Source organism: Bicyclus anynana, chromosome 4 (assembly GCF_947172395.1).
Source record: "Bicyclus anynana chromosome 4, ilBicAnyn1.1, whole genome shotgun sequence".
In the NCBI taxonomy this organism is placed as follows: Eukaryota; Metazoa; Arthropoda; class Insecta; order Lepidoptera; family Nymphalidae; genus Bicyclus; species Bicyclus anynana.
In genome coordinates, this window is record NC_069086.1 from 2,637,205 (window position 1) to 2,648,640 (window position 11,436).

The following is an 11,436-nucleotide window of genomic DNA, read 5'->3' on the forward strand; positions in this document are numbered from 1 at the left end:
TTCACTGAGTAACGTAAGCTTTATTTTATTCCCGTATTCCAACGACAACGGGAACTATGTGGGCGAGACTGCGGTGTGTCTTAAAAAGCCGTTCTCTCTAATATGGCTGACGCATTTCCGTGCGTCTCAAAAATGAAACAACAGTACTTTTCAAGTAGATTTATTCACTTACACCAATAAAAGCAACCGCCACATGGGTGTCCAAACCCGGCGGTGTTACTTTACACGAGTGTGCGAACATCCACACGCATTTGCCAATACACACTACACTCCGCTCTTCACTACTTACACAAACATCCAATTATTGGAGAAACAACAAATAATGAAAACCAGTACGAAAATAAGATAGTACAAGAGACAGTGTATAGTCTACAGTGGCAAATGAATCCTGTTGGCTTAGTCGAAGAGACCGAAGCCCATGTCGTCGTCGGACTCGGACTCTTCCTTCTCGGGCTTCTTCTCTTCTTCCTTTTTCTCTGCTGCGGGCGCGGCGGCGGCGGCGGGCGCGGCGGCTGCGGCGGCGAACTTGCTCGGGTCCTGTGGGACAAAATGTTTTAAAAATTATAGTGACTTTATTCACGCTAAAGACTCTTAGTTTTGCTTGGTTGGAGAATAAAGAGTTAATCACACATTTTTTTGTTTTTTATGATTAATTATAAACAATCCAAAAAACTAGATCAGAGAACCAATGAGACATTATAAGACTACATTAAGGTCTCCCTTAATCTGTCTGATTGAGGTTGGTCTCAAGATGATACAAGATTTTTTTTAAAAACAACATTTGCCATTTGGTAAATAAGACCAATATACTTCATCGTCCTGTTCTTCATCAATTAGTCTGAAAAGACTGTGATCACGCCTAAATGTACGATAGTCAACTTGTATCTTTAAAATGCCAGTGCAAATTTCATAAGAAAACAATCACACTAGGATAAATTTAAAGAACATTTAATTTAGTCTGAAAGCGAAGCCAGAAAAATATTCGATTTTACTGGTATTTTAACAGACATAATATTTTTTGAGGAATTAAAATTACAGTCAAATCGAATTAAATATAACGACATATTATTACCACTAAATGGGAAAGTCGCAGCTGAATCATGAATTAAGATTTTATTTTATGACTGTCATATTATTGTTTCATTATATTTGTCAATCATTTATCTTCACATTTGTGTTCTCATCAAATAATAAACTCATCCTCAATAATTATAGCTTTACAGTAGTAAGGTCTCAAAGTTAAATGCATGCAGATGGACAGACAGACAATGGACATGTTGAAACTAAAAGAGTGATATGATGATATGACCTAAAGACTATATTTCTTTGATTAACAAGCGATCTTTCTAGATTGAAAACTAGCGTCTAGTTCTAGCACATTGTAGGTTTTCCTAAAAAGAATATTTGCCATTTGTTGCTAAATAAGACCAATATTCCTGAAGTGAAAAGAGTGTGTGCGTCTGACAATTAAAGTGGACATGACAAAAATTCAGCATGCAGGGATCGAACCTACAACCACTTCATGTTGAATCCGGCCCCTTTACTTTATATTTTCTTGAGATGCTTACTATTTCATAGCATGACATCAGCAACATGAATCCGTCTTGGATTTGTGTTGTTGCAGTTATCTCACAATCAACAACGGCAAACAAAGCCGTTTCTCCCGTACCTTGATAAACTCCTTGATGGTGGTGGCCTCCTTGAACTCGACATCGGTGGCAGCGGCGATGGCCAGCAAGTTCTTGAACCCGTTGGCGATGGAGTGCGGCGCGGACGCCACGGTCGGGTAGCCGATGGCCAGCGACAGCGCCGCCACGTTGGCCACGCCCTCTTGGAACTTGGCGCGCAGGTCCTCGGGCTTGATGTCCAGGATGGCCGGCGCGAAGATGGTACCAGAGTCATACACCTATAGGATAAACAAATTAAATGTAAATGCCTATTTTTACGACATATTTTTAGAGTTAACTCCTTAAAAATCGATTTTTCATATATAGCCCCCTGTATGAAAAAAATATGGGCAGTAAAAGTTGATGAAAGATTGACAGTATTATGTTTTTTTGTGCAACCTATTCTGCACACTTTTCAGGCGTAGGTATTGAGACATACATAGTGTATGCTGGGGGGCTACATACACCTATTGAGACGGTCAATCTGACAGAATAAACTCCATTCGTGCGTCGGAGCTGACACACTTTTTTTTTATTTCTATACTGGCTCAGTGGTGATTAATGCATAGGACAACAGATTTGGGATTTAAAGTAAGAATTTGTCCCACAATTTCACTGGGTGTAGTGTTAAATGCCACATTGAAGATCACATGAACATAGAGACCTAAAGTTACAGTTAGTGGAAGACTTATTTAAGTTTAATTACTAATTAGTCACGTAATGTAAGGCTAGATTGTAATCTTATGAAGTACATGGTACTTTACAACAGAGATGAAAAAGATTTCACAAGTGATTATAATTTCTATATTATGTACTTGTTAATAATTACAATTAGTATATTGAGAGTTATAATTCTTAATATGTTCACACATAGTGTCAATTACCAGCAACAATACTGAAAATCAAAATGACACCACATGCAAACTGTTATTCCAAAGGTAAAATTTCAGAATGCACTATAATTATGCAAACTGTACTCAACACTTTGGGTATTATTGACTATTAGCATAGGCGTATAGAGGTACCTCTATATAGAATAAACCTGTGCCCACCTTAGGATTCTACGCTACCAATATGGAATTCTATTATGACACTAATAATATACTTGATATCAGGGGCCAGGCCCACCCAAGAAATAAATCTTAAATACGCCAATGACTATAAGAGATCCAAATTTATGCTGCTGTGAAAACTGCATCTTGAGATTCCCACATGTAGGAAATTTTGTTATGTTCATACATTTTATAATTTTATATTTTCTAAAGTGAAATACAAATAGGATCTTTTGCCAATGGTAGTTTTCTTACCTGTTTGACGACAAGACCGTACGAGAAGGGGGAGATGTTCAACATGTTCAGAAGAGTAGCTTCTGAAGCGCCCACTTTGTCTCCAGGCTTCAGGATGTGCACATCGTTGATGATTTCAATAGTACCTGTAATTATAACACGACTTATTTCTTTGTCTAACAGACAATGTCTAACAAAAAATTATAGCTCTAAAACATGCTACATCACATAGATCCAAAAATGCATTTATAAATTCCATGGATATGTGTGGGTACCGGGTTCATTGTGGAGCAGAGAAGTCTCTAATCCAGTGTCCAGAACTTGTGACCAGGGGGTGTAGGGTTAAGGAGTCTTTTAAATGGATTAACACTTCCCTTTCCTGCTTATGTTGTTCTCCCTGCCCAGTCAAAATTGGTAAGATCCTCACACAGAACCATCACAAACTAAGATGTTTGATATTTAAATTGTATCTTTAAAATGCCAGTGCAAATTTCACAAGAAAACAATCACACTAGGATAAATTTAAAGAAAATTTAATTTAGTCTGAAAGCGAAGCCAGTAAAACATTAGTTTATTTTACTGGTATTATAACAGACATAATATGTGAAATGAGGTATTAAAAACTATATCTCTTTGACCTCAATTAGAGGGGCAAGGGATCTATCTAAGAAGGTTGAAAGCATGAATTTTTACAGGATCATTTCCCAACTTACCCTTGGAAATCTTAGTGGGGATGGAGAGTGCCTGGAAGAAGGCAGTCTTCTCAGGTCCCAAGCCAGTGTTGTGCGCTGGAATCACCACAGCCAGTGGCGCAATGGCTCCAGGCCTGGCCGGAGCACGGACCTTGTTCTCCAGAAGCTTGTCACGGACCTTACAATTTAAACCAAAAATTTTAACCTCTGCTACACATTTATACACAATGTCCTATAACTAGAAAAACACTAACTCTCTGGTACCCAAGAGATGGTTGTCCAACAAAGATGACATCCACTTAATTCTAGGTCTTGCTGGTCAAAAGTTGTGGCTGATAGGGTGCAACGGAAGCATTTGGAGAAGGCCTATTTCAGGCGACATTATGTACAGCAGCATACTATAAACGTTCAAACGTCATAAGTTATGTATAAAAATAATGGCTGTTTGGAATAAAAGGCTAATTATTTATTTATTATAATATTTTATGTAGGGAAACTGAAATTTTGAACTAATTTTGAATTTTCCACAGTCAAATGACATGTCAACCTTCTAATAATGTTGTTTTTGAAATGAAATTTCTTTATGCACGCTTGGCTCGCGTAAGGTGGTGAATGTGTCACAAAAAGTATAATCACAAGAGCTAAAGAAGTATTATTATAGTTGTGTGGTCTATGCACACTCGTTTTTCTATATTAACATTTTACTCATTTTAAATTAAAGAAACATGAATGTAATGATTGCATTTATTATTCAATAACTATAAGAAAGATATAAACAATATATATCATACACATCTTTGGCATTTGAATTCCTTGTTAACATTGCAAACACCGCAAAGAGGCTTTTCACATAAACAACAATATTTAGTGGTTTTATTCTGACACCATGTAATTGAACATGCTCTTCTTTTTTTATGCTCCTTTTTATGATCTAAAGCCAGTAACTTGCCTGCAGACAGCCTTCTGCTCCTTAGATTTTTCAAATGAAAAACCTTTAAAAGTCCTGAATCTGAAAGAATAAAAATATTAAGGTGTCTATTTCAGGGAATGTAGAGAAAATAATCATTGTTATTATTATATATATCATCACAATCAGTCTATTTTAAAAGGATGCTACAGTGTCAGGCCTCTCTCCATTTAGGTGAGGAGATATGGAGCTTCGACGCACCACACTGTCCAATGTACTAGCGAACCTGGTCAAGCTTCACTTATGTGCAATTCTTCCTATTCCTAAGCTACTCCACCTTTGGAGTTGGATCAAACTGCACGCAGTGTGCAAATTTTCACAAAAGTTTAAGAGACCCATTGAAGACAAACAATGTGACAAAAAATTAATATATTAAGATTTATTAAATATTCATATCAAAATAAAATAAAGTGCACTTACCATTAAAATTTCTATAAACAATCTTATCTTCTTTAATCACATAACAATATAATCACTTTCTTCACTCTCTTAACATAATAAAAAGACACGAAAATTATTTGAAAGCTTAAAAATTCTTCTTTGTTGCTACACTGTTGACAGTACTTTAAATCCATCGCCAATCCTCTTGTAGTGTAAGTCTCCTAGCACATTAGTGGAGTGAATGATGAAATTTGATGATGAATGATGTGGTCTTTATTAGGTCAGTCCAGCGCATTGTCAACCTGCCACATATTCTTATGCCTTTGCCTGCACCACAAATCTTTCTATTGATGTGTTCTCTCATTGTGTCCAAAGAAAGTGACAATACAACATTGTACAATCAAAGTGTAATGTGATAAAATATTATGAGGGTAAGCATAAAACATATATTCATAAACCAGTCATAAGTTCAACAGCTACTGTGGTTTACTTGTCAATTACAGGGACAGGATACAGTTTAAAAAAATATTTTCCTGTAAAATAGTGTTATTGAGACATCACATTATTGAAGCAAAAGAATAGAATTCTGTCTCTGTCTAATATACTAGAAATCAGAATGTGTGTTGAAGTTATTGGCAAGTTTTAATATATGTTGACGTTAGAAAAAAGAAGTAGTTTAAACGTCACATTGTAAACAACTCTAGAATAAAAAGCTACATGTTATATCTAATATGAGTTTCTTTATTTAATTCAAAAGGCTTAAAGCTTAAGCCATCAGGTTATGGACCTTCAGCAAATAAGGTAAACATGAGTAATACCGATAATAAAAACGAAAATACTCTAGATGTTGAGAGATCGCCATTTTCCTATACGATGTCGAGTCTTCCGTGCATAGAGAAATTGGACGGATGCATGGATTACAGTACGTGGAAGTTCCAGATGGAACTTCATCTAATTCATGAAGATCTATGGGAATATACGACGACAACACCAACTGATGTACAAGGTAACAAAAGAGATCAAAAGGCTAGAGCTAAAATCTGCTTAATGGTAAAACCACATTGTTTAGTACATGTTCGTCAAACAAAGACAGCTAAAGAGGCATGGAATGCTTTAAAGGATGCGTTTGAGGACAAGGGTCTAAACAACAGATGTAGGTTGCTGTCAAGATTAGTTAGCATGAAATTAGAAAATTTCAAATCATTACGTGATTATGTGATTACCATAATGACAGTAGCACAACAGCTGCGTGATTTAGATAAGCAGATTGATGATGAATTACTAGCAGCCTTGATACTACAGGGCCTCACTGAAAAGTTTCAACCGCTGAGGATGACGATTGAAAATTCTAATACAGCACTCACTACGGACTACGTAAAATCCAAACTGTTCCAGATGGAAGAGCATTATATTCAAGGAGAGTCTTCTAGTAGCACAAACGCTTTAATTTGCCAAAAACCAAATACAACAAAAAAATCTAAGAACGTGGTCAAAAAGATCAAATGTTTTATCTGCGAGGGTCCTCATAAGGCTAGAGAATGTCCTATGAACCCGAAGAAAGGACATGCTGCTGCAGCACTGGGTGTACGGCAGATAGCCACGGACGAGAAGATGGAGTGGATCCTAGACTCGGGAGCGTCAAATCATATGACAAGCCAAAGGGATTGGTTGAATGAGTTTGAGTCGTGTGAAAGACGTATGGAGATTGCGTGTGCGAATGGCGACAGAATGTACGGTGAAGGGTTTGGTAATGTAGTGAGAGGAGGTCTGAAAGTTAATAGAGTTATGCTTGTAACTGCTCTGACGTGTAATTTACTGAGTGTAAGTCAGATCGTACAGAGTGGAAATGTAGTTGTATTTTCGAAGAATGGTTGTCGAGTTTTGAAAGATGAAGGATGTAAGATAAAAGGAGAGGTTTCTCATACAGGTGTTTTGGAAAATGGTGTATTTAAACTAAAATCCATATTTCAGAATCAAGCTTTAGCCTCGACTACATGTGCAGACGTGGAGTTATGGCATCGGAGGATGGCGCACCTAGGAATACGAAATCTTACTCTACTTAGAGATAAACTGGCAACTGGAGTTAGTTTTTCTGATAAGACTACAAATTTAGAGTGTGTAGCTTGCTTAACAGGAAAACAAACGAAACAACCATTTCAGAAAAAGTCTGCAAATCGAGCGAAGCAAATATTAGGTTTAGTTCACACTGACGTGTGTGGTCCAATGAGTGTCGAGTCATTAAATGGATACAAATATTATCTAATCTTTATAGATGATAAGACACGTAAAACCTTTGTTTATTTTCTCAGAAACAAGAGTGAAGTTTATGAGAAATTTAGAGAATTCAAAACATTTGCAGAGTTGCAGAGTGGACGGAAGATAAAAATTTTGCGTTCAGATAATGGTACTGAGTTCGTTAATAAGAGGATGAACCAATTTCTGTTGGAGAGTGGGATTGCTCATCAGCTCACGGTAGAGTACACACCTGAGCAAAACGGAGTTGCGGAGCGCGCAAATCGAACCATTACAGAGAAAGCTAGGTGCATGCTACAAGAATCGGGTTTAGATAATAAGTATTGGGCTGAAGCTGTCAATACTGCCGTTTACTTGAAAAATAGATCACCTACAATAGCAGTCAAAAATATGACGCCAGAACAAGCTTGGAGTGGTAAAAAGCAGGATCTGGGCATAATTAGAGTATTTGGCTGTAGAGCGTTCAAACATATTCCGGATGTGTTACGTAAGAAGTGGGATCCGAAAAGCATAGAACTGATTCATGTTGGTTATTGTGAAGATTCGAAGGCTTACAGATTAATCGAGCCTAAAACTGGAAGATTACACAAAGCGAGAGATGTGGTTTTCTTTGAATCAGAGAGATGCAATAACTCTAATGCAAAAGATACGAAATCAGAAGAGATTCAAGTTATAAGCATTGGAAATTCTGACGTTACAGAGGAATCAGTTGAAACTGAAGAAACAGAGGTTAATTCAGCGCAATCAGAAGCAGAGGCTGATGATAGTTTTATATCTACATCTGATATGGAACAAGAGGTATATAATCAAGAGAATATATCAGAGATTGTGACAGAAATAGAAAGAAGATATCCATTAAGGGATAGAGTTCCTAAGGATTATTCTGATTATGTCACGTACAAAGCTGTTAAAGATATCGAATATCCTTTGACTGTGAAGGAAGCTTTATCTAGAGAGGATAGTCACATGTGGAGAGCGGCAATCCAAGAGGAGATAAAAGCATTAAATAAAAACAACACTTGGACTTTAGTGAAGCTACCCACAAGTAAATGCAACTTAGTTGATTCTAAATGGATATTTAGAATTAAAGAAGAGGCGGGGGGAAAAAGATATAAGGCTCGCTTAGTTGCAAGAGGCTTCAGTCAAAGAAAAGGAATCGATTATTTCGAAACTTTTGCACCTGTGGTTAGACACAGTTCCTTGAGACTGCTTATAGCCTTGGCGGCGAGATTAGGACTTCATATAGATCAAATGGATGTGAAGACAGCTTTTCTTAACGGACGTCTAGAAGAGACAGTCTATATGAAGCAACCTGAAGGTTTTGAAACGAGAGAAGGATACGTCTGTCGTCTAAACAGGTCGTTATACGGTTTAAAACAAGCGCCAAGAGCATGGAATAAGAGACTCAATGGGACGTTAGAGAGACTTTGTTTTCTTAGATCCAAAAATGAACCATGCGTTTATTTTAGAGGTAATAAGCAAAATATAATTATTCTTGCTATTTACGTAGACGACATGCTTATTTTTTGGAAGGATGAGCAAGACATGAAGAAAATCAAAGAGGAGCTAACGTTGAGTTTTGAAATGAAAGATTTGGGAACTGCTAAGCTTATGCTTGGAATAAATATAATTCAGGATAAAGATGGGATAAGTCTTGATCAAGCAGACTACATAAGAGAGGTAATTCATGCATATGGAATGGATGATGCAAAACCAGTAGTTACACCTGCAGTTCAAGGACAAAGGTTAGAGAAACCAGGCCTTAATAATGTATTGCCTGATGTACCATATCAAGCACTGATTGGCTCACTTTTATATATAGCTGTGTGCACGAGACCAGACATAGCACATACAGTGAACAGTTTGAGTCAGTTTAACGGATGTTATGATAATAATCATTGGATAGCGGCCAAGAGAGTACTCCGATATCTAAAGGGAACAAGATCCGTCAAGCTAAAGTATTCTAATGTCTTACAAAATGAGATTATAGTGGGATATGCGGATGCTGACCACGCAGGAGACAGCGATAGAAGATCATATTCTGGTTCAGTATTTCTGTCTCAAGGAGGAGCTGTGTGCTGGAATAGTCAAAAACAAAAGACTATTGCACTGTCAACTGCAGAGGCAGAGTATGTAGCCCTATCAGAGAGTGCCAAAGAGGCTGTATTTCTACGTCGATTCATTACTGAAGTACAACAAGAAGCCTGCGGTGCGATAACTCTACATACAGACAGTCAATCTGCAATGGCTATTGCTCAAAATCCTGTACATCATCAGCGCACCAAACACATTGATGTGCGTTATCAATTTGTCAGAGAGGCGATTAAAAATGGTGAAATTAAACTTGAGTATGTTGAAACCTCACGTATGGTTGCTGATATATTTACCAAACCGTTAATGAAAGGTAAATTTGAGTGGTGTGTAAAAGGTATGGGATTAAGTGTATGAGTGCAAATGAGTGAGAAACTTGCGAATAAGGAGGAGTGTTGAAGTTATTGGCAAGTTTTAATATATGTTGACGTTAGAAAAAAGAAGTAGTTTAAACGTCACATTGTAAACAACTCTAGAATAAAAAGCTACATGTTATATCTAATATGAGTTTCTTTATTTAATTCAAAAGGCTTAAAGCTTAAGCCATCAATGTGCTTTCCTGTATCAGCAGGCCTAGCATTTACAGTATCTTAAGATGAGAAAAAAATGTAATGTCAACCAATAGTGCCTCTATTCTAAAAGTAGTAATGAACATATTTATAATGCCATTCACTGCTGTTCTAAAGATGAAATTTGGCAGAGAGGTAGTTTATATTTAGTAGACATCCGCAATGAACAGATTTTGCGACAGGGTCTGATTAACGGAGTCTAAGGGTGAAGATGCATCTGTTGGTCACCTGTAATGTTCTTACCTCAACTAGATCTCCACGGGTGAACACAAAGCCAACGTTTCCCTTGATGTGAGGGAGCAGCTTCTCAAGAGCGGGGTTGGTCTCCAGGTGGTCTTTGATGGCCTTCCGCATCATGGTGTTCTTGCCCATCAATATGATGCTGCTACCGCGGAGGGCTATACGGATCTGCTGCATTTGCTGCGAGCCCACATTGTCTGCGCCCACTATGAAGCATTTTGGATAGTCATCCAACAGGGTCTGGAAAACAATAACTTTTTGCAAAATCTACTGTCTATGATCCCTATGATTACTAGTTTACCACCCAACATGGTGGATTGCGGCAGTCAAGTGTCAACTCTTATAGTTTTATAGAGGTTCACATAACTAACACTGAACCTTTTTCTAAGAATTTACTTAATACAACATATAGCATGGTTTGACAATTAAAAGATATTGACTCTATAGAATAGAGCCATGAGAAGAAAACAAATCATGGAACTTCTACTCATTTGTAGTCTGCCAAGTTCGTTGATAACACTCCCATGATATGCGGGCGACAGGGGGAAGACCAGACTGCGGGTGTGAAGTCGTGCGTGTGGGGAAGTGACGTGCATCAGTCGTGGGTTTTCATTCATCGCTACACGCCCCACGGCCCGCGTGCAACATGGGGAGTGTTACAAACAAAGTTGCCAAGCTATAATGCTTATGGTACACTTCGTAGGTTATGTTGGATACTATTGTGTAAATAATTTCTACTTACGATGATCTTGGTAAAGTAGTTGGTCTTCCAAGTAGCCTTGTCCTCCCTACCCATCTTGTTGTGTGTAGGGACTTCGAAAAATTTAAGGACTGAAAATAACAAAAACAATCACTTATTACAACTTACACGACATGTCACCGCACATTTCAATTTCAGTGTAATCAAAATAACTTCAAATACGAATGTGTTTTACATAAATAATGCTAATTTAAGCAACTTATTAGGGTAATAATTTGGGATTATTTAAGTAAAAATGGATTTATTTTAACAACTCACCAAGACAAAACGCAAATCGCACAAATACGTGCGCGATTCGGGACAAAAAGAGACTTAGTGATGTGAAATTAAAATGTCATTGTCAATGTCAAAAGACAAATCAAAGATACGATCATTATTATAGGTATCGGAATCGTAATCATCATTCGTAAGCAATAAAATATTTTAACGATTCCTGCTGTAACGTATAATCTCATAATTGTTTTTGTACCTGTAAAAATAACTATGAAAAAAAAGATAAGTTTGTCAATCAAATTTGTCAAACACATTTA

General features: G+C 37.2%; 1 protein-coding gene across 1 annotated transcript; it reads right to left on the reverse strand.

The window, feature by feature from the left end:
* Positions 1-144: 144 nt before the first annotated feature.
* On the reverse strand, positions 145-11,235 carry LOC112058170 (60S acidic ribosomal protein P0). The gene is made up of 7 exons (XM_024098882.2): positions 11,165-11,235; positions 10,889-10,977; positions 10,150-10,386; positions 3,667-3,823; positions 2,975-3,099; positions 1,670-1,906; positions 145-537 (listed from the first exon to the last, which is right to left on the reverse strand). The coding sequence occupies exons 2-7, from the start codon at positions 10,940-10,942 to the stop codon at positions 397-399; spliced, it is 951 nt and encodes a 316-aa protein (XP_023954650.1). The 5' UTR covers positions 10,943-10,977; positions 11,165-11,235; the 3' UTR covers positions 145-396.
* Positions 11,236-11,436: the final 201 nt, after the last annotated feature.